At 33.1% G+C, this 24,060-nt stretch overlaps 2 protein-coding genes across 2 annotated transcripts in view; one reads left to right on the top strand and one right to left on the bottom strand.

The window, feature by feature from the left end:
* Positions 1-10,372: 10,372 nt before the first annotated feature.
* On the bottom strand, positions 10,373-12,549 carry LOC134711323 (shootin-1-like). Its single transcript, XM_063571861.1, has one exon. The coding sequence runs from the start codon at positions 12,471-12,473 to the stop codon at positions 10,926-10,928; it is 1,548 nt and encodes a 515-aa protein (XP_063427931.1). The 5' UTR covers positions 12,474-12,549; the 3' UTR covers positions 10,373-10,925.
* Positions 12,550-20,923: 8,374 nt separating this feature from the next.
* The window catches only part of LOC134711319 (ATP-dependent RNA helicase TDRD9-like), a 57,456-nt gene continuing 54,319 nt past the window's right edge, over positions 20,924-24,060 (top strand). Inside the window, exon 1 of the mRNA XM_063571856.1 lies at positions 20,924-21,224. Within this exon, the coding sequence (XP_063427926.1) occupies positions 21,043-21,224 (182 nt within the window). The 5' untranslated portion in view covers positions 20,924-21,042. The remainder of the gene's footprint in view (positions 21,225-24,060) is intronic.

The following is a 24,060-nucleotide window of genomic DNA, read 5'->3' as shown; positions in this document are numbered from 1 at the left end:
TTATAATGCAACATACATTTAATGTTATAATTCACAAATCTTTCTCCATATTTTCATTCATCGTCTATTTTGCTTTAAATCGACATACTATGTTTACATTGGATTCTTCTGCAAATTTTACAAAATTTTAAACAAAAGCGCACCTATTAGTGTTTAGATTACAAACACGACGAAAATAATAATGTAAATCTTTTTCATTAATCAGTTGCAGACGTAAATCTGGACTTTGTGTATTATACATTGAAAAACATTGTCTGAAAAATGTAAAGCTGGTACCGTAAAGCTCGTCCCATCCTTGAACAATATGATGAACTGTGTCCCGTCTGAAAAATGTAAAGCTGGTACCGTAAAGCTCGTCCCATCCTTGAACAATATGATGAACTGTGTCCCCGTTAGTGCTCACGTGATCTACGTCCGCGTTTCCATCGTATTTCCACGTGGTCACAAGAGTGGCAAACGGATATTTAATAGGATTCCTTGTAGTTATAATGTCTTTAAAAATAACTTCAGTCTGTTGCCATATAGACTTTATTACAATAGTACTAGAACCATTATCTTTAAATGTGACGAATAACTTTTTTGCGTGAGGTGCAATGTCTATCTTTGATATTGAAGCCATTGGAAAGTTTTTACTTGGATCATTTTGACCAATTATTAATGAAGAGCCGTATGGAATTTCAGTTAGACGGTGCGGAGGAATCGGCAAAATATGCATTTCTCCTTGCCTTGATAGTTTAACAATTGGGCTATAAGCGTTGGTCCATGGAGATATGTGTGATATTACTATTTCCGACACATTTAGAAATTCCTGACTAGTATCTACATTCCTGACTGTCATTGTTTTTTGTTTTATATCCGTCCTTTTGAATACGTCCGTGAAAACTTCAATTTTCATTGCAGGATCTATATATAGAACCTCGTGGTGCTTTGTTTCTATCGCTTGATATTCCAACGTTATATATTCAATTGTTATAGATCTTATTTCAGAAGGATAAGTAAAAATATAAAACATAATTTCATTTTGGACCGACCAACTCTGTTTTGGTATTATCCATTCATGCTTAGTTTTTTGTCGACTAAAGTAAGTACTGTTCAGTGCCATCCATACTCCCTTAGCATTATAGGAACCTGATACAAGAAATATGTCCACCACTTCTAAAAATTTGAGAACAAGTCTGCTGTTAACATCATAATCCTTTATATTGTTAAATGATACATTAACAAAATGAGACCTGGATGCACTTGATCGGCCATGTTTAATACAAACACCAGAGTACATGTCGCTAGTCGAAGTATTATTTTGTGAATTGAGTTTGATATTTGATAATTTCCATACTGTCGTATTGCCTTTATTGCAAAATATCTCTTCATTGTGAAAATTGTTTTCAAAAGATTTGTACTTTGGATTCATTGCAGTGACGACAAACATGCGCACACTCTTATTGTATATTGGTAGGAATACATTGTTGGTACTCTGACAGGTTGATCGCAATGTTCTTCTTTTCAGCACTGCAGGTGGAATATCGTGACGTTTTTTTCCATTAGAATACATGATATTTCTGTCACAGTAAGACGAACATTTAAATGATTCTTCTATTAGATAATTGTCCGTCGTACTAATTGTAAGTTTGTCTAATTCAATTCCATAATAATCAGTGTAAATGATATTAACGGATAAAACATGTTTACCAGAGGATAAAGTCATAGCTGAGCCAATTTGTCCAGTATAAATAAAATTGTTCCATCCGTGACCACCATTTCTATAAAATTTCGTCGTTAAAAAACCTAGTTGTTTCCCATCTACGCTAAATGACACAGAGTCCCCTCCTCCGTCGTTCGAATATCTCACACTCCATAGGCGCACCTCAGTTGTGTTGCGTAGACAAAAATATATGAGAAAAGAATCTCCTGTTTTAAAGAGCGCCGATTTATATGCAGATGCTCGGCTTCTGCTCATAATAAACTTATCCACAACGAAATTTTCAATTTCAAATGTGAAATGTGAACCTTCACATAAGTAACACAACTGTTGAACCAATATCAAAGAGATACTCACAAGTACATGCATCTCAACAGATATTTATAATTTACTAAATAGTTCGATATTACCTGATCAAAATTAATGTGTTATTGATAAAATACAGGTGAATATTTTTCTGTAAAAAATGAATTAAATGATTCATTGTGTGGTATATATTTGACATTTCAATTTAAGGCCGAGAATATTTGGTTTCTTTCTTGTTGTTACTTACGATAGAACAACGAATGACAATTTAAACAAAAATCGCTAAAAACAACTCCCTTAGTCAATAGCAATAGTGTATACCATCAAAATCATAATTAGAATGTTGGTTGTTATTTTTCTGTTGGAATATTAGTAGAGGAAGTTAACTTCTATTTTGCGTTCTACACTATTGATAGATGTTTATTCGGTGGATAACGAATTTCGTTTATTTCATGGGAACATGTGGACAACGAATTCCGAATGTTCAACAATTTTCAATTTTTTATAGGTTTGTATGAAAATATCGTCAAAACCACGAAATCAAATATCCGCGAAAATGCAAGTTTCCTCAATCAACGAAAATTGATACCCACGTTAATTAATGAATCCGCAGTATTTGAATGAAAACGTAATTCAAAAGAGGGGCGACAGTTTCCAAATGTACATTTAAACTCATACATCGAAAATAAACTGACAACGCCAAGGATAAAAAAAAAAAAGTAAAAGACACACAGATAAATATTAGTACACAAGACACAACATAGACCAAATAACGACTTAATAACACGATCCCCACCAAAAACTGGAGATTACCTCAGGTGCTCTGGAAGGGTAATCGGATTCAGCTCCATTTGTGGCACCTGTCGTGTTTATCATGATATTTCAAATCTGGTAATTAGTATAATCTGGTAGGTCACACTTGTGTAAAAGGAACGGGATGGTAGTTACGACAAAATGAATATATCCGATATCATCTGTGAAATGGTTATTCCATGACGATCAACCAACGCGAGATGACGTCAGTCTGGTTTAATGGGTTCCTTGTGAGCATCAACACTCGATCACAGAAATCATGAAATACAAGCCCGGAAATATCGTATCAATTAGAATATATATATACTCCGTATGCATGCACTGATGGAATTTTGCTATATAGAAATGAAAAGTTCACAATTTGAAAAGAAGCTAAAATAATCTCTTTTGTCGCAAAGTTTAGTTTATAAAGGTAGGAAAGAATTTTAAAAAATGGTTTTAGAAAATATGTTCCTGACCTAAGTTTTTTGCTTGTTTACCGTTCGAGCGTCACTTGTGAGTCTTTTGTAGACGAAACGCGCGTCTGGCGTATATACAAAATTTAGTCCTGGTATCTATGATGAGTTTATTTGCAACGCCCTTCAATTTCATGTCATGTAGGGACTGACATAAGAATCAAGCATTTTGTATGCCTCTTTCACTCAAGCACAATTAATGGTATATAATTATGGAAAAAAAACGGCCTGATTTATGCTTCCTTCTTAAACGAACGTTTGTCTCTCTTTTACAATGGTTTGGTCACAGAACACGTAGTATATTAATCATTTATTACTCCTAAACGACATGATATGTTGTTCATGACCACCTTACAAATCGTACGCCTTCTCTTTTTCTTTAATCAACATTCACTGTAATAAATGCTGACAGTAAATAATATTTGTATATGAGGAATTATGTATCAATTTTATTGCTGATAGAGAAGACCAAAAAAAGATAAATACATTTTCCATTTATCAGAATTGTACATCAACTGTTTCTTTTCAGATGTAAATATATTTACAATTTCCTTTTCAACAAACTGTATTACTACATCGACAATTAACATATGAAAGTTTTTTCCATAAAATTTGAATTCGTTCGGATGTTCAACTGATCCAGTTCAATTCCGTAATAATCTGTGTGACTCACATTGACAGAAATAAGATATTTACCAGGTGATAAGGTTAAACTTGGGCCTTTAGGATAATAATGTATGAACTCGTCCCATCCATGACCATAATTGCTATGATACGTTGTCGTTAGGTTGCCAAACATTATGCCATCTAAACGAAACTGTACATCGTCATCTGCTCCGTCGTTAGAATATACAACACTCCATAGTTTCACCTTTGTCAAGTTTTGTAGACAAAAGTTTATGTTGAAACAAGCCCCTTCTTTGAAGTGAGCTGATTTTTGTCCATTAGCTGAATCTCTTTTCATAACGAATCTATCAGCAACGTAATCTTCAATTTCAAATGATACAAGAGAATCTCCATATGAAAGTGATAATTGATATAGCAGTATTAAAGCACATTTTATAGATACGTACATCTCGAAGTTTACTTTAACAACAGTGAATCTCATTTCAAATATGAAGTTAAATGTTATTTTCATTTATTTAATTAGCTATATAGATTTATATAGGTAATATGGATGAATCACCAACATGATAGATTACATTTCATAATTAGGCCAAAGCCAATATTATCTTGTTGCATGCTCTTTGACGATTTATATCAACTTAGTGCAGCTAGGTGCATCTCCATTTTATCTTCATTAACTTAGTTGGTATGGCATATACAAATAAAGGCAACAGTAGTATACCGCTGTTCAAAACTCATAAATCCATGGAAAAAAAAACAAAATCGGGGTAACAAACTAAAACCGAGGGAAACGCATTAAATATAAGAGGAGAACAACGACACAACACCGAAACGCAACACACACAGAAACGGACCAAGCATCAGACAAAACACCACGAGAATAACAAACATAAATATAATATATAAAAACTTTTAAAACATACATAATCTAATACTTTTTTGACAATTTTCAAAATGATACGTGATTGATGTTTCTTTCTTTCGAGAATGTTAAGTTTAAATCATTTAATGTTTGGTTTGTCCTTTGAACACTACTGTTGTTTTTTTTTAATTTCAAATTGTTTAAAAAAGTTAATACCTTTTTTTTTTAACATTTTTTAATAAGTCTTATACAATCATGATTAAATTTCAAAACTTGTAGCCAAATGACATGCATTTATTTATATACCTATTTCCCACAAAACAATTGATTAGAAACTATATGCTGGCGTAAATCCTCATTTTACCGTTTGCAAACTTTAGAAAGCGAAGACCTATATCTATGTGGCCATCTATTATCAGGGTTTAACCTACATGTGTCTTTCCTGTGTCTTTTCAAGTCCTTGGTGAAAGAAAATGTAATAGGGTGTAATTCAAACCAACAATTTGGTAAACGGTTTAATACTGAAGTAACATAGTGTTTGATGAAACAAATAAATATTGACAAATTGCTGACGTACTAAAGACTGATGAAGAAAAAGAGAGGCCAAGATACCAAAGGGAAATTCAAATTCATAAGTCGACAATGCCATGGCTAAAAAAGATAAAGACAAACAGACAAACAATAGTACCCTAAACACATTATAGAAAACTAAAGACTGGGCAATACGAACCCCACCAAAAACTGATGAGGGTGATCTCAGGTGCTCCGGAAGGATATACAGGTGCTTCACTTGTGACATCCGTCGTGTTGATCATGTTAGAACAAACCAGGTTATAAGTGTGATTCGGCAGGTCACATTCGGGAAAAGCAGACGGGATTGTAGTCACGACAGTAGGAACATATTCGCTATCATTTGTAAAACGGAAATTCCGTAACGGTCAAACAACACGTGATGGCGTCCGTAAAATTTACGAAGGGATGATTTCAACTTCGCCATTTGGAACTCTTGTTCTAATAGATCCCTTGTGAGCAACACTCCTCTATCAAAAAATCATGATGGGAAATACCAGCCCTGGAGTATCCCATCAACTTGGAGATATATATTCCGTATGTACGCCCTGCTGGAATGTTGCTACATGTAAACATGGAAAGTTCACGATAGGGAAGCTGAAATAATCTCTTTTGTCATAAAGGTTTGTTTTCAACTGATACTCATTGAAAAATTCTAGATGTAATCCAAGATATGAGACAGAAGTACCTGTATCTGTTGTATCCTTTATCTCAAGTTCAAGAAATGTTGGATTAAGTCGGATGTTAAACCTCATATTTTTTCTTCTTCTTATGGCTAAGCATTCTCTTACGCTGTCAATAAGAAAATTATTATAGGATTTCGAACAATTACGCTTTCTAAAATAGTTCCCTCGGACCGAACATTTTTCAATCTACGAGCAATCTTTACTGTTTCGTTCTACAAGCAATCTTTACTGTTTCGATGTGAAAGTGTTTTATTCATAACCAAACTTGGTTGTTTTGAAATCCAGTGAGATCTTATTATTCTCTCCCTTCACAGTTTTATTAAGTGTAATTAATTGACTCATCATATATACCAGGCTTAATACTTTGTAGCTCAGTTTTGCGTTTCGACAACAAAAGTCTATCAATAACGCCGGCATCAACAAAGTTATGTATTCGGGTTTAGTTTTCTGTAATTAGTTTTTACTTCAGTTTCATTATGTATATCTCTTTCATATTCATTTGTTAAAATTTACTGTTTGCAATAGTGTGAATTGTTTTATATAATATGAATGTTCTTATCCTGGGCATACAAACAATGCCGTATTTGGCAAAACCTTTTCAACTTTTGATCTTCAGTGCTGTACAATTTTGTATTTTTTTCGTCACTGGTGAGTCTCGTGTGGACTAGACGCGTTTTTGGCGTATTGAATTTTAAACATGATGCTTTTTGTTATCTATTAATCATGCTTTTCTTTGTCTAATATGTTCTGCTTTTTATTTGTATTGTAGTCCTGTAATATTTTGTTTTCATTTCAATGTTATATTTAACTGTGCCATTAAAGTGCGAGGTTTGGCATGCCTTAAAACCAGGTTCAACCCACCACTTTTATTCCCCTTTAAAAGTGTCCTGTACCAAGTCAGGAAGATGGCCATTGTTATAATATTGTTCGTTTCTGTGTGTGTGTTGCATTTTAACGTTGAGTCGTTTCTGTTTTCTCTTATTTTTGAGATAAGACTTGGCACGGTACTTGTCTATCCCATATTCATGTATTTGGTTTTGATGTTATATTTGTTATTCTCGTGGTGTATTGTCTGTTGCTTGGTCCGTTTCTGTGTGCTGTTGCGTTTCGGTGTTGTGTCGTTGTTCTCCTCTTATATTTAATGCGTTTCCCTCGGTTTTGGTTTGTTGCCCCGATTTTGTTTTTTGTCCATGGATTTACGAGTTTAAAACAGCGGTATACTACTGTTGCCTTTATTTAGAAAGGCAAAATAAACTACGAATGGGAATTCATTTAGTGTAAAAAATACCGTACGAATTTGCCAATTTAGCTAATAAAAGGTAATCTATTCCTGGGCATCACTAGTCCAGTAGTCTGCACTTTTGTGTTGACATGAAATGTCACTGATATTTTAATTTGATTAACTGTTAATAGAATTTTGAATTATTCTAATAAAACGTTTTCTAGCCACAGCTATTTATCCATTAGTCCAATTTAGAACAACCTTTTGCATATTTAGTTTTTAAGTTCTTCAATTTCGTATATGATTTGGTCTTCCAACTGTTTTGATTCGAGTGTAACAAGATATAGGAGGATGTGGTGTGAGTGCCAATGAGACAACTCTCCATCCAAATAACAATTTAAAAATTAAACCATTATAGGTTAAAGTACGGCCTTCAACACGGAGCCTTGGCACCTGTATACGAAAAGTGTATCTGGCGTAAAAAGCATTTTTGTAGATACTGATTTTTTTGCCTTACGTTTCCCTTCGGTTGTTAGATGGCTTTCTCAGAGGAACAATTGATTTAAGGAGAATACGGCTAATGCTATAAGTCACCAATTGGCGAAGCCAAAAAGGACGTTTAGGGACTTTCCGTTTTAAATCTCGGAGTTGGTTTTTTTTGTGATTTTACTTTTTTTTTAATCAAACAATGAAGTATGTAGATTTGGTGAGCACAATTGAGAGGTTAAGCTAGCAAAAAACAGGTTTAATCCACCATTTTCTACATAAGAAAATGCCTGTACTAAGGAATATTGACAGTAATGCATTCTTTTGATGTGTTTGATCTTTTGATCATTACATTTGAAAAGGGGCTTTCCGTTTTGAATTTTCCTCAGAGTTCAGCTTTCTTTTTTCATTTTACTTTTTTGTATCAATACGATTATGTATGTCAAAAAAATCGCTTTCTTTAATTCGTGGTACAAAAAAATAAAATACTATCTTAATATAGAGGGTCACATCCTAAATGTAGAGAACTATTGATACAGTGTAATTTGATGAAAGAGGAAACCAAAAAGGATATTTATGAAGATATATCAAGATAAAAATTTAGTTTTCACAAGAGTTGTACTTTTGTGTAATTTTTCTTAATTGCGCACAAAAAAAATCTTCAAATTAATGTTGCAATAGAAAGAAATATGCTACAAATGTACTTGGTTTAACAGGTTATATGAAAATAAGAATAAATATGGAATGATTGCCAATGAGACATTTTACTGTCAGGTGTAGAAAATTGCACGAAGAATTGACTCTGAATAGATGTAGGTGTGTTGTGCAAATTTTCAAGAAGGAAACGAAGCCGAACCTATTGTTGGATTTGCTCCTTTTTTCTTAAATTTTCGGTGTTGTTGGCTGTTATTTTGTCCAAAAAAGACATCCATATGATACAGTAATTTCGTGACATACTAGGAAACAACTATTTAGTTATCTATGCTGGGAACGGATGTTGAGTATTTTTTTATTTTTTTTTTTACTTTGTGTCTTTTGTTTGACTTTATCATCTTCCCATTGGTCGTATAAGTCAGGAATAAGGCAGTTGTTATCAAATAGACCGTGTCTATATTTGTTTGCGTTTGTGTTAAAATTGTCAGCAGTTCAGTGCTTCTGTTGTGCCTTAGTTTTTCTCATATTATATAATAGTTAATATGTTTTCCTCGGTTTTAGTTTTTGTGACCCGGATTTTGATTACTCTTAATCGATTTTAACAGCGGTATACTACAATTGCCTTTAAATATAACTCTTGACCGGACTTTTTATTTGGTGTAGTTTTGGGATTCGTTCGCATAAAATTTGTATTGTGTTATTTTCATTTTGTAATCCATTATAATGATATTAGATGCAAGTTTCATTATAATACGTTATTCTGATTGGCTAACTGCACATCACATGTTATTCCGTAAACAATTGAATTAGACAATAAAATTTATCATGCAAAATGACACGAGGTCCCACAATAAAGTGCACAGGTGAATTAAATAAAACTGGATAAAAATCGTGTTTTCATGAAAAATGTAATTATAAGTATTGAATGCTTCTTTTTGTAACTTTATAGGGTTGTAAAGCGTTGACCGTGCGTACATTTTTAGAATGAAGCGCTTCCGCGCTTCATACAAAATGTACTTCGGTCAACGCTTTTACACCCCAATAAATTTACAATAAGAAGCATTCAATTCATTAGTACATTGTTTATATACTTGATAACATAATTTCTACATTATCGGTAAATTTGTAAATGTTGTTTTGTTTTACTTTTTTTTTCTTTTTTTTCAGTTTTGTTCGATTTTATTGTATGTTTGTTATTGTTAAGTTTGTTTTGATATTTTAAGTCATTTATGATATATATCTATGATGCATTTTTACACAAATTTTGGCTGCTGTCTCCAAATTATTGTCATTTTGAACAGATCTTTGACTGGGTTGTTTCTCCCACAGGTATGTCAATGCAACGAACCTATTCAATAAAAATAACTATGGGTGGCTAGCTGTATTATTAGTTTAAACTAACCATTTTCTTCGGTAAATTTCTGTTCCAAGTCATCAATATGACATTTGTTTGCCAGTCGTTCCGAAGGTTGATGAATTCGAGCATTTTGTTTTACCGTGATGTTTAATTTGTTTTGTTAAAACATTTTTTCATCAAATTAATAGCATATCAGTCGTTGTTCTCTCTCTCTTATATCTTTTTTTGCTCGACTTTGAAAAGTAGTCTGAATAATTTACATATTCTGAATGTAAAATAAAATAAACATTAATTACGGGGAAACGGGAACATTTGTCCAAAATACCAGACGAGTAAAATATTAACAACATTATGAAAAGCCAACAGAAACCACTAATATTTGTATACTAAAACAATGTAAGATACTTTTCTATGTTCATGAAAGCTATTGATAAAATGTAAAAAAGTTGCTAATTCTATAATTAAGAAAGACAATTCTATATGCTGAATAGTCCATGTTCATTAAATATATGAATTAAGCATCGTATTTTTTTCTGAGTATCACTGATGAGTCTTGTGTAGGCGAAACGCTCGTCTGGCGTATTAAATTATAATCCTGGTACTTTTGTTAACTATTGTCAATCTCTATTTCAAATGCATAAAAAAGGTGTGAAGATATTCTTATGATATTCTTTTTCTTTCTTTTCGTTGATTTAGACAGTATTTATCATTGAAAAATTATAACAATATGCTGTGTAGTAAAAATTCACAAAGCAGTCAAATATGGGATTCGGAACCAAGTTTAGAAAAACTTTACTAAATCAGTCTCAATAACAACAAAATCATATTTTCTCATTTATCACTATTTCAATTGTTATTTCCGAGGAGATACAATTCAAATTTCTCGTTATCTTATTTAATTGCACATTTAATTTCAATAAATAGTATTGAATTGCTGTGATCTAAAATTAGGAAAGAAGTCATTTAACGCACATTTACAAGCGAAACAAGACAGACAGCATAACTGATATGATTACAAATCCTTGCCTGATAACAGTTTATATTCCTGTCAATAGTATGTTCAAATGATAGTTTACTATTGGATAACAGATTAAAACAAACTTTCTGGTCATTCAAAACTTCGAAATTCCACTAACGTGTGTATATAATAAAACTGTTTAAAATATGCATACATAATATCCTTGTATATTATTCATTCGTCTGACTGTCTTCCCATTTAACTCGTCGAAACGCTTTGGCAAGTTCAGATTGAGGTTCAACGCTATTTACCGGAAGTGACGATTGAGGTCCACTTTTTGGTTTTGATTTCTTCAAGACAAATGCTTTGGCAAGTTCTGATTCCGGTTCTATACTATTTACAGGACGTGACGACAAACTTCCACTTTTTCTTTGCGTATTCTTAAACCGATTGAGTACACTATGTAGCTCTAGCATGGCACCAGGATTTTCACCGTCGTTCGCATCTGGCTTTTCTTTAATTTGGCGCGCATTCTCCTTCAGTATTGGCTTTCCAGAATTGATCCTCTTCATCATTTCTTCCAGTGCTTTGCCATACCCCTTTTCATCTACACCTGTCTGTTGACCAACAACCGGTTTCTTCTTTTTGTTACCCCTTATTCTTGCTAGGAATCCCTTTGACGTCGAGGTCGATGGCGGTGGTGGCAAAGGTGGCGGTGGTGGTATGGGTGGACTCAATGCCTCTTCAAGTTTCATTTCCAGCTCTTTATACTGTCTTTCAAGATTAGAATATAGTTGCTCATAATTTGTCACTTTCTTTGTTAAATCCTCAATCTCGACAGACAGTTTATCCCTTTCCTCCTCAAGCTGTGTCAGAGCTTCCTCATTTGTTTCATTAGACATTTGCTCTTTCAAATCGCCCACATCCCTTTCTAAATTGGTTTTGTCCTCCTCCAACTCCTCAATTTTACATAACGCAAGAATCAGATGTTGGTCATTAGCCACTTTTGACATAAGAATTGTACTCTGTGTTTTCATTGCTTCATTTTGTGCTTTGATCTTTTGCATTTTATTCTCTGCTTCAGTCCTCTGTTGAGCTTCGATTTCATACTTGCTTTTCAAATGTTCATATTCTTCATACGCTGACTCTGACATTGTAGATAACTCCGTCATAGCATTTTGGTACTGAGTTAACGTGTTCTCAGTTTGATTGAGGCTTTGTTTTAAATGTTCATTTTTCTGTTGGAGTCGAAAGTTGTTTTCACGTTCTGTAGACAACTCCTCCGTAGCTGTAGTGAGAGAGGTGACATAGTGAGAAACTTTTTCCTCTAGATCTTTGATTGTGTTGTTAAGCTTGTCCGTGTATTCCTTGTACCCTGCGGTCTCCTCTTCCTCTTCTGGTTCCTCGAGAATTTCCTCTGGTATTTGGGTTATATCAATCTTTTCCAAATGGCAAAGTAAAGCCTGCGATTGACGTTTTAACGTAATGTTTTGTGAGGTCACTTTTCGGGCAATATTTTCAGCCTCATTTCTGCAGTTTACTTCAATGTCATATTTTACAATCAGTCGTTCGTGTTCAGAAACGGCAGGTTCGATTAGACCTTTCATGTCATCCAACATGGCCTCCCTTTCTTTGAGTGTTTTAACAACTTCATCGTACTGCTGTTCGTTCTGCTTATACTTTTCCAGCAGTTCATCGTACTTCTTCAATACCTGTCTTGCAATAGCTTTAATCTCTTTTAACTCCCGACAATTAGCACATTCATTTGTAGCCATCATTTTTTATTCTAACACGGAAACATATGTATTTTGCGGAAGAAACTTTTTTCTATTTTCACTCGCTCTAATTAAAAATTTCAATTGGTTTGACGACAAGGAAGTGTCCACTTGAAAGGTTTAGGCATAGGGTGGATCACTGGGATCAAAATGATAACGATTTATAATTTTATAAATCTCCATTTGAATTTGATACAATATATATACTATAAGATGATATAACATAACATAAAAAAAGGTTATCATTTAACTTAGCTTTACTCCTCTACCTTTTAACGACGTAAATGGAAATTGGAATTAAAATCTTGTCTTGAAGTGCCCCTTCACATACATTAACATTCATAAGGGTTCAATCACTGTTTTTGAAAGTGTTGAATCTATTATTAGTGAATTTTACATGTACATTATCATAGGAATACACAAAAAAAAAACATCCAGATGAACGCTTCGACTACATTAACCATATTGGATACATGCATACATAATAACATACATGTAATTGAATATATTTATTTGAGGCATTCGATTAAGAATACTTATTTAATCTGAAATACAACAACTTCCTTGAAGAAAAAGATATATGATTATTTGAAGAAAAAAATAATGGGCCATGGAATATTAGTTTATTCTGTGTAATTTAAAATCTCTGTAATTAAAAAAAAAAAGAAACGCATAGTAAGAATTTCTAAATAGTTATATCAAAGGTACCAGGCTTATAATTTAAGACACAAGACGCGCGTTTTGTCTGCAAAAGACTCATCAGTGACGCTAAAATCAAAATACTAGTAGTCAGAAAGCAAAATAAGTACAAAGTTGGAGAGCATTTATGACCAAAAATTCTAAAAGGTTGTTCCACATAAGGCTTAGGTTATCAACGCCTGGTATCAGAAATTCCTTAGTATTTCGAATAATTCTTACTTTTGCAAACAGAAAATTTATAAAAAATACCATATACCGGTCATTGATATTCATGTCAAAACCGAAGTGCTGACTATTGGGCTGGTGATACCCTCGGGGGTCAAACGTCCACCAGCAGAGGCATCGACCCAGTGGAGTAAATAGTTATCAAAGGTACCAGGCTTATGATTTAATTCGCCAGACTTGCGTTTCGTCTGCAGAAGACTCATCAGTGACGCTCATATAAAAAAAGATTAGAAAGCCAAATAAGTACAAAATTCTAAAACGTTGTGCCAAAAACGGCTTATGTTATATATGCCTGGGATAAATGTTATTCTGTTAACTTTAGTTTTCAGAGCAAAAAAAATCAGACATGAAAGTTATACAGGATACTGGACAATGGCTTGATTAAAACAGTCAAAAGCGATAAATTAGGTCAATTTCCGTTAACATCGATTGTTAGTATCATGTCCGGCTAATTTTATTCCGCATCTCTTCGGCATGATTCGCATAAAATGTTGGGGTTTTTTTTCGTTTGTTGTATCATTGCTCGAATATCTGCATCTAGAGGTCGGTTGGTAGCATTGTGACTGCAAGGTATCGTCTCTATAATGTTGAGCTATTTATGTCTTTGGTATACACTAGGTATGTTCTGTTAGATATTGCTGCTCATATCATGACGCTCCCATCGCTAAATTTGTAAACTTCCGCACATGTGTACACGGTGTAAAATCCTCATTTCGGGCCCCTATAATTGGGATAGTTTTTTACTTTCTATTGAGAAAAATACGTGACTCACCACTTATTAAATTTTCATCAGTTTCTCAAAGTTAAAGTTTAGTTCTTTAAGGTAACACCAACGAACACTTGCACATACGTGTACCTGGTCAACACTTGTCTATAACGCGGGCTTCGTGATCATACTCTGCATTTAGCAATGCGACTGTTTGTGTTAACTTAAAACTATATATGTAGTTTACCCTAGAATACCAACAGTAGGTTTTGTAGCGATGGATGTTCGATTTAGTTATAGGCGTGACATACAATTGTTATAGCAATTTTATGCTGAATCAGCTTAACCACCTGAATCCCGCCTCCGTGTGTGGAATGTCCTCGTTGCTCTCGTTTTCTGCTCTTTGATCGGTTTGTTGCCTCTTTTACATATTCTCCGTTTCCTTTTCTATTCTAATTTCTGCCGAAGGTATAATGTAGCAGGATGCTGCTGCATAGCAGCATTCTAGGTTCGCAATGACAATCAGAAATCGCATTGTTGACACACAGTTTTTATACACAATAGTTTTAGAGTTGCTTAAGCCACAAGTTTTAACCACTGTTCTTCTACACAGTAACGGTAATTTCCATATCTTGCAATTTGTTCTTACTGCAATTTTGCATTTATGTACGACCGTGTTAACTACTTGCTAGGAAAGTTTGGTATTCACTTATTTGTTGTCATCTGTTTTCTTGTGTGTTTATTTCTTGATTAATCGGTCCTCTATGTTTCTTTTTTGTTGAGTGTAAAGTATCGACTTTTCTTCTTTTCTGTTTGTTTCTAAAATGATGTTTTATATAGACTTAGGGTTATAGAATATTAAAAACAACAAGTTATTAATTCCTTGCGTCCGAAGCGCTTTTCTGGATTTACCTTCATCAGGAACGCTCAAAGCCAAACATTTGAAATCCGAAGATGTATAAGTACCGAAACCGTTGAAAAGTTATATGTCAAAAATACCTAAAATAAATAGCCAAATTCATCTAAAGCCAACTTTGCCTGAGGGAGTTATAGATGAGGTGTGCCGAAATCAGCAAAGAAAAAAATGACAAACATATAAATGGTTATACCAAAAGAAATCGTGCTAAGTTATAACGGACTGACCATATCCAAACCATGAAACAAGACTAAAAACAGCGAAAATTTCGCGATGTGTTATTTATCCTATGCTGTAAATTGGCGATTACAATTGTATCTTCACATCTAGATATGTATAATTTTTCAACAGATTACCTGCCTGCTTTGTGGTAGGACATTCTGGTAAATGGTTTATCTCAGATTAAACGAATGCTTGAACATAACTTTTTTTCAATTATAAAAAAACTAAAATCAATTTGAAACTTGAAAAAAAAACAATTAAAAAATGACAAGTCTTGTAAGAAGGAAGTTAATAAAATATTTTATTTTTTAAATGGAAAGAAAGTACATGTATATTGATTCACGATATGACACACTAACGCGTACTTCCCTGTTACAAAAGAAAGGATTTTTTTTTATTGTTTTACTCCTCGTAACCCTTGGCTATTGAAGATGACGGGTATTATTCATGGACATTTACTTTTATATATATATGCTGGTAAACCGGATTGTATAAAAAAAACCACACAATATGATGATATACTAGTTTATATAAAGATAACATATGTCAATGAGACAACTCTCCATAAGATACCAATTGACACCAACTATTGGTCACCGTACGGCCTTCGACAATGAGCAAAACCCATACCGCATAATCAGCCGTATAAAAGGCTTCCAAAATGACAAATGTAACACAATATTCAAACGAGAAAACTAACCGCATAATTTATATACAAAACAATTAACGAAAAACAAATATGATATACAGCAACAAACGAAATCCTCTGAATTACAGGCTCATCATTTGGGACATACACATATAAAATATGGCGGGGTTAAACTAGTCAAGTTGAAGCCGAGCCCTCCTCTAACCTGGGACAGTGGTGTAACAATACAACATGAGAAAAAACTAAAAGTATCAATCGTCAGATCGATACAAAGCAGAAATATTTCTTAAAAAAACCCACACAGAGTGGACATGGCAGGGTACTTAACGTGGGTATACTATACAGATCAAACCATTTATGGAGGAAATTTAAATTTTAGGTGAAAGTTTGAAATCTAAGGAAGTACAAAAATAATATAATTATAATTGAAATTGAAACTTCTTTTTTTTCATTAAATATATATGCACTCTAGCTTCCCTGCTAAAACAATTAATTTTGCTAATTTTAATTTAAAGTGAATTTTATCTGGCTTTTCAATAAAATCATTGGTAAAATCCAAATTCTGGCAACAACCGTAAATCTTGTGATATTCCGAACGAAACGATGATAATAAATACGCGGTGTATCATATCATCAAAAGGCTATTTTTAATCTCCGGTTTCCTAAGATTTCAAAGGAGTTCCCACGGAGTTTATAATTGATGTATCAACACTCATATCAATTTTAAACTGGAAAGAAAAACTTGGCATTAATTTCGTAGATTATAAAATTTAAAGACGATCTAATTAAAGATGTAAAAGATTTGGAGAGACAACTCTTCGCAATTAATTCTTCAAATTTTAAGAACGGTTTATCATCGTTCATATATGTAAAATTTGAACTGCAGAATAATCAGATTGTGGTGTGAAGGTATGTTAGCCCGTATTGTGTCTTTGATATGTTTCCGGCTATACATACTTTCGACATGTACAGACTATTTTAAGAATATAATGTTACAATAAGAAATTTCACCAGAGACGGATTACACTAAATTGCCCCAATAGATTTATTTTGGTCGACAAATTGATATATAATTACCCGGCGTTTAGATTGAGAAGTTGAAAAGTACCAATTCTACGTTAACTAAATACATTTGTTATTTTGTAATTTTGTAATCATTTCATTTACCGTGATGTTTTGTAACAATAAATCCGACAGTGCAATTTATAGGAAAAATGACACTTGCACTTTTCAATATAGTTTTTACAGTGTAGTGAACTACATTTGGGAAAAAAATAGATTTTTTTTTATATAGAACAAGTATGGACACAGACGCAAATTGTCAGTGGGGTTAAAGGTCGTTAGAAATGTATTGAAAGCTAGACTGGAAATGTGTATTAACAAATTGAGTTGATGTGTACATGTCTTCATTCAAATGCATTGACTGATAAAAAAGGTGGCTTCAACTTCCACCCCTCTCTATGAATTAGTTGTTTGAGTGTTTGAATATGGAGTTTGTTAATAAATAAATAGCTGCACTCTAAGCGCATGATATGTCTTGATTCCTTTAAAGCTTGCTTAAAGGTTGAACTATTTTGTTTTGTACAATTATTAGTCTATTTGTTTTCTCATTTCATTTGTTTTTAAATTTCATTTTAAGGTCTTTTATAGCTGACTGTGCAGTATGAGCTTTTGTCATTGTTGAAGGCTATTTGGGGACCTGTAGTTGTTAATCGTGTTTTAAATTTTGGAATGTATAATAGCTGAAGTCAACAGACATAGACAATTCACCCAAGTTTTATAAAATGATGTGGAAGTGTTTATGTGAATAATTAAGATAGGAAATAAGGAAAGTGACAAAGTGACAACAACCCAACCATAGAGTAGACAACAGCTGAAGACCTCCAATGGGTTTTCAATGTAGCCAGAAACTCCTGCACTTATAGGTGTCCAAAAACTATAAAATCCCTTTTTTTTTTTTAGCATATATAAAAATTCATAACACAGAAATGTATAATCTGAAATTTATTACAATCAAAAGGGACCTTAGGTCAATAGTGTAAACAATTCCCCAAAGTTTAATTAAAGATGATGGATGCATTTTTGTGTTATTGTTCAAAATTGGAAAATTCTCTCTTTTTTAAGGATAAAATCTCTCTTCATAACATGGAAATGAAAATTCTAAAATTTATAAAATCGATGTGGAGCTAATGTCAATAGATATAAACATTTCAACAAAGTTTCTTGAGAGTAGGGGGAAGTGTTTTCTAGTTATTGTCTGAAGTGTGGATGATGGACTGATAGACAACAGTATACTATAATATGTTGTGTGTGAGGCATTGGTATAATAAAATGGTTTTGAATGAATAATGATTAGAAACTGTTTAATGCAGTTATTGAGGGAACGACAGTGAAGAAATTGCTGAGATCAATGCGTTTGAATCCTAAGAATTCAATTTTTGTTGAAATGAAACAAAGTTCAATTTTTGGCCCTTTGGATCTTAATGTAGACCAATTTGAAAACGGGACAATCCTGTGCAATTGAATATTCCTGGCTATTGGCAATACTGTGCAATTGAAAATTTCTTGCTATTGCGCAATATTGTGCAATTAGATATTTCTTGCTATTGTGCAATACTGTGCAATTAAAAATTTCTTGATATTGCACAATACTGTGCAATTGGAGATTTCTTGCTAGTGTGCAATACTGTGCAATTGAACATTTCTTGCTATTGAACAATACTGTGCAATTGAAGATTTCTTGCTATTGCAGAATACTGCGCAATTGAAAATTTCTTGCTATTGCACAATACTTAGTATAATAATTTTTGACCCTATTTGGACCAACTTGAAAACTGGGCCCATAATCAAAAATCTAAGTACATGTTAAGACTCACCATATCAAAGAACCCCAAGAATTCAATTTTTATTAAAATCAAGCTTATTTTAATTTTGACCCTTTGGACTTTAATGTAGACCAATTAGAAAACAGGACCTAAAATTAAGAATTTGGACATGGTTAGATTTGGCATATCAAAGAAGCACAATACCGTAATTCATTTTTTGATGAAATCAAACAAAGTTTAATTTTGGCCCCTTATTCCTTGGGACCAAAACTCCAAAATTAATCCAAACCTTCCTTTTGTGGTCATAAACCTTTATAGATTTCTATTAACTTATACTAAAGTTATTGTTCAAAAACCAAGAAAAATGCTTATTTGGGGCCTGTTTTTGGCCCCTAAATCCTACACTGTTGGAATTAAAATTACCAAAATCTATCACAACCCTCCTTATGTGGCCATAGACCTTCTGTTTACCAATACTTAAGTTATAGAGCAAAAACCAAGAACAATGCTAATTTGGCCCCTTATTCCTAAACTGTTGAGACCAAAATACCCCAAATCAATTCCACCCTTCCTTTCATGGTCATAAATCTTGTGTCTAAATTTCATATATTTCTATTTTACTTTTACTGAAGTTAGAGTGCGAAAACCGAATGTCTTTGGATGAAGACAATGATGCCAACGTGATACCAATGTACAACCAAAAAGTTTTCAATTTTTGCGGTTGTATAAAAATGATCTCAAATCAAATTTGTAATGGAGTTTGTTTTTTATATAGAAATATAACTTCGCCGCTGTAAATAAAATCATTTGCCATTTTACGTTACGGAATCTTTTATTATAAAAAAGTTCCGTTGGACATCTTCTAACGTAAATAATGGGGGATGCCGGGGTAAATTAAAGTACACTAGCAAATTCACCATTAAGTAAAATATATACATAATCTCATTTTTGGCCATACTGAGCAATTTCAATAAATTTTGAATACTATACATTTCGTGAAAATGGTACACTTAAAAGTACAAAATTAATGTGCATTCATGCCAAGAAATTGCCTCCGTTGAAATTCTGCGAACACCCCATAGAGCAAATTACATGGATGATTAATATTGACCATTTGGTATAAGGCTGTGTTCTAAGCGACACGTACAGGAAGATTATAAATTAATTTGTTGAATGAAATCAAATCTTTTACAACTAATGCGTGCCGTAGGAGGTCGACCGGAATTTTTAGCGAGGATTTCTTGGCATGACAATGTTTTTTTAAATGTAAAAAAACAAACCATCCGACATAGATATTATATATAGAGTGTGTCAACCCCTCATTTCTTTTGACTGATCATACTTTCTGTTACTTCATTTGCATATTCAACTGGCGAGTTTCTTTGCATATGATAACATTTTAGCGATGAATGGTCTAAAGATCAAAGGAAACGAAACCGTCTGGATCAAATAGCCTGATAATAATAAATCCAATTATAACACCAATTTCATAATTTTTTCACATCCAAATAAATCGCGGGCATTTCTTGAGAACATAAATTCTTTGCAAGTAGTCTAGTTTTTATTATAGGTTTGTAGCTTCTAATGTCACGGAACAGAAGTTCCTATATAATATAAGTTCCAAATGGAAAAAATATTCAGGAACATTTTTTCCACTGGAATAAATATTACAGTATTATATATATGTTCCTAACGGAATAAATGGTATAGAATATTTGTTCCAACAGGAATAGATATTATGACAATGTTTATAACAAAGTTTCCATTCACGGGAACTTCTGTTAGGTGGAACAAATATACGTTGACACTAAGACGATGCAGCGTGTCGACCATATTTACCTACAAGAAAACATGACTGTGTGTACATCGGCCCTTTTCATGGTGATTCAATATTTTAACTACCCAGATAGAATTTCACGACAAAGGAAAAAATATCAATAGTGAAATATTTTCCTACGGATGAAAAATAACAACAACTGTGACATTTTTTCCACCGGATCATTTCTCCCGAATATAATTTTGCTTTACACTACTACATTATCTTTTATCAGTTTTGTTAGTGTGATCAGTGACATAACATACAAAGTATTGTATGTCTCTGGTGCGACATAATTATATGATGTTATTGGACTGTTGCAATTATAGTTTTTCTCCAGTAATAGAGTTGGTTACGTTGTCCGTTGTTGCCGTCCTCATTGAGTCAACGCTTTGTTTTCTTTAGATACACCCATAGATGGCGCGCTGAAAGTGAAAGAAGAACAAGATGTGAATGGATCAAAACAAACCTATTAAACTGAACTTTTCTGTTTGAATTATAAATCAAAGTCAGCATGAGTCGTTTAAGGGGCGAAATAACTATTGAGGAAATAGACGATTGGTTTGCGATAGGTGCCAAGTCCGTAAAGAACACAAAATCGGTTCCCAGAACAGCAACAGGAGGAAGATTTTTCAATACAGAAACACAGAGTGCACGTGTTCCACAAGAAAAAGTCTATGTTCCATCATATAATCAGTATGTTTCTTACATATAATTTTGAATTTGAAATAGTCAGTAACTTAACCGTGTTTTCAGGATAGCATGATTTTCTAATTACTAGATTTCCCCCAGTTTGTATATAGGCACTGACTACGGTTACATGGAAATGTAACAATAATAAAAATATTATTGTTACATAGGAGACTAAATGCCGGAATTCAAAGTCGGGTAAGGAACCGATTAATTACGAATGTAACAATAATTACTGAGGCTACGGTTACATAGCGTTATTGTTACATGAAAAATAGCAATATACGATGGATCTATTAAAATGTGCTAGATAATAAAAATTAAAGACATTATTTTATATTTACAATACATACAATTATTAAATATAAATTCTTTAATTTTTTATTTGCAATGACATTTTCTACATATCCAGTAAGTGGTTTTGGAGCATTTCTGAGTCCGACACATTTTTGGTGAAACCACTCCACGCAGCCATCACACACCAGTGATGTCGCACTGTGAACGTCCGTATCACATACTGTACAGTTCCATTCTGCGATATCCATTTTTGTCACAAAACAAACATTTGATTTTAATTTCACATATAAAAATGTTTTTAATGAGCACCATATTGAATGACTTAACTTACATGCGTAATGGGTCTTAGACCCTCTGCATTTAAATGATGTAGATGTAGCAAATATGTCGTTGAAAGATGGCAAAAAAGAGTTGGAGACTTGGTCTGTGTCAATTCAAACTTTGAATTATGAAACGAAATGAATATTTTGACCCATTGATATTCGTTTATAGGTTAAAATAACTTACCTTTGGTTTGGACGAGCTCCGTCTGATTTTGAAACGAAATTACGTCCTCCGTTGATACATGTATACCGAAGTTCACAGTATTTTACTTCACAGTTAGCAAACTTTGTTATAGATGAATCAATTTTTTTAGAACTGCGTTTGTAAAGCTGAATGAAATTAGTGTCTTGATATTGTTTCAGTTTTGTTTCAAACGAATCCCAAGTTTTAAATTTTTCACCCACAACAAAATTGGTCACAAGAATCTCTTCATCCATTGTGCATTGAATAATGACAGTAATACGAGTAGGTGTGCAGTTAAATATTTAAAGTGGACACTTTTCTCAGCCTGAGTTCTCAACAACAAACCATTGGTCTATATTTTCGCATTTAGCACTACTTATCAAAAGTAGTACCTTTATAACACCAAAACCATTTATACGTTAGAAAAAACAGTTTAAACACCATTTGTTAACGATAATATTTATTATTTATCATTATTACAAGTATTATTTCGTACATATGCAAGATTAAGGCAACAAAACTATACAAGATTTAAGTTTAATGATTGCTGTTTTTCATGTAACAATAACGCCATGTAACCGTAGCCTCAGTAATTATTGTTACATTCGTAATTAATCGGTTCCTTATCCGCCTTTGCATTCCGGCATTTAGTCTCCTATGTAACAATAATATTTTTATTATTGTTACATTTCCATGTAACCGTAGCCAGTGCCTTGTATATATTATTCACCATTTAAATTTAGTCTAAATATGAGACCATTCATGGTTATTGCAGCCAAAACTGATAAATAAAATTAACTATTTATTCTTTATCCTAAGCAGGCTTCTAAAGTAAGCATTTGAAGACTGGTAATTGTTCTCACACCAAACTCTGAGGGGGGATAGGACCTTTATCAGGACTCTGGGATCGGGTGTTTTTAGCTCGGGTTTTCTGGATTGACCCTTTTGGGATTCGGGAATTCTTTTTGTCAAATTTCTGGACCTCTGGATTTTGTGTTTTTTTTACGCGGGATTTCAGGATTTCGTGTTTTTAAGCCCGGTATTTCGGGATCAGGACCCCTCCTATCCCCCTCAACTCTTCAAGGGGAGAATCTTGTGTGATCTTTTGCTGTGTTTTCATTGCATAACCTGTTTTCCTAATATGAAGTAGTATTTGAAATACTTTTGAATGAATACAGAACACTCTTCAAGTTTTATAAACAAGTCAAAATCACAAATAAATAATTGAGAAAGATGTATTTCCTTTTAACCAAAAGTTGGATGTTTCGGATCCCGCTTTAATAACGGCTAACATGTTTAACTCCGCTGCATTCTCTCTGTGTGTGCCTGTCCCAATTCAGGAGCCTGTAATTCAGTGGTTGTCGTTTGCTGCTTTGAATCATGTTTGTTTATGTTCATTTTTGTCCAGAATTGTCCAGCCTGCAACTTTTGTTGCATAAGCAAGACATAGCCACCCTACATTCTGGCATTATTTATATAGTATATGTATTATATAGTCATTGATATTAAAATTGGCTTAGACTGTAATCTTTGAAAATAGTTTGAAATCCAATCCATATAACTTAACATACTTAGTAATGATTTTACAATACTACATGTACAATGTACATGTACATGTACCAGCTGTTAAACATATTTATGAGCTGCAGGCTTAAGATATAACATATTTGCATGGGAAACATATTTGTATTTCATGTCACTGAGGGGAAAATTGATTAATTAATAAAAGCAGAAGAAACTGTTTCAAACTTAATTTAAACAATATACTCAAAAGTGATCATAAAATGAAAAACAAGATTAAAAATGCAGGCCAGAAGTTGAACAATGTTAAAAAAATATGAAATTGTGACTTTCAGTAATAATTTTATCAGCTAGGTATCACAAAAATCACAAGGCAGCATTGATTAAATTCACAGTAAGTGTTGTGAACTTACTTATTTATATAACAAACGGGTCCGAGCGGGTAAAATCATACATGGGCTTCACAACATTAAACAATTACCACAACTTTATACGGCTGTTACGTTTATATGCAAAC

Source organism: Mytilus trossulus, chromosome 3 (assembly GCF_036588685.1).
Source record: "Mytilus trossulus isolate FHL-02 chromosome 3, PNRI_Mtr1.1.1.hap1, whole genome shotgun sequence".
Taxonomy (NCBI): domain Eukaryota; kingdom Metazoa; phylum Mollusca; class Bivalvia; order Mytilida; family Mytilidae; genus Mytilus; species Mytilus trossulus.
This window is presented reverse-complemented; position numbering and strand designations above follow the sequence as displayed.

Excerpts from the sequence above, each read along its gene's own strand:
- LOC134711323 (XM_063571861.1), bottom strand. The coding sequence starts at position 12,473 with ATGATGGCTACAAATGAATGTGCTAATTGTCGGGAGTTAAAAGAGATT.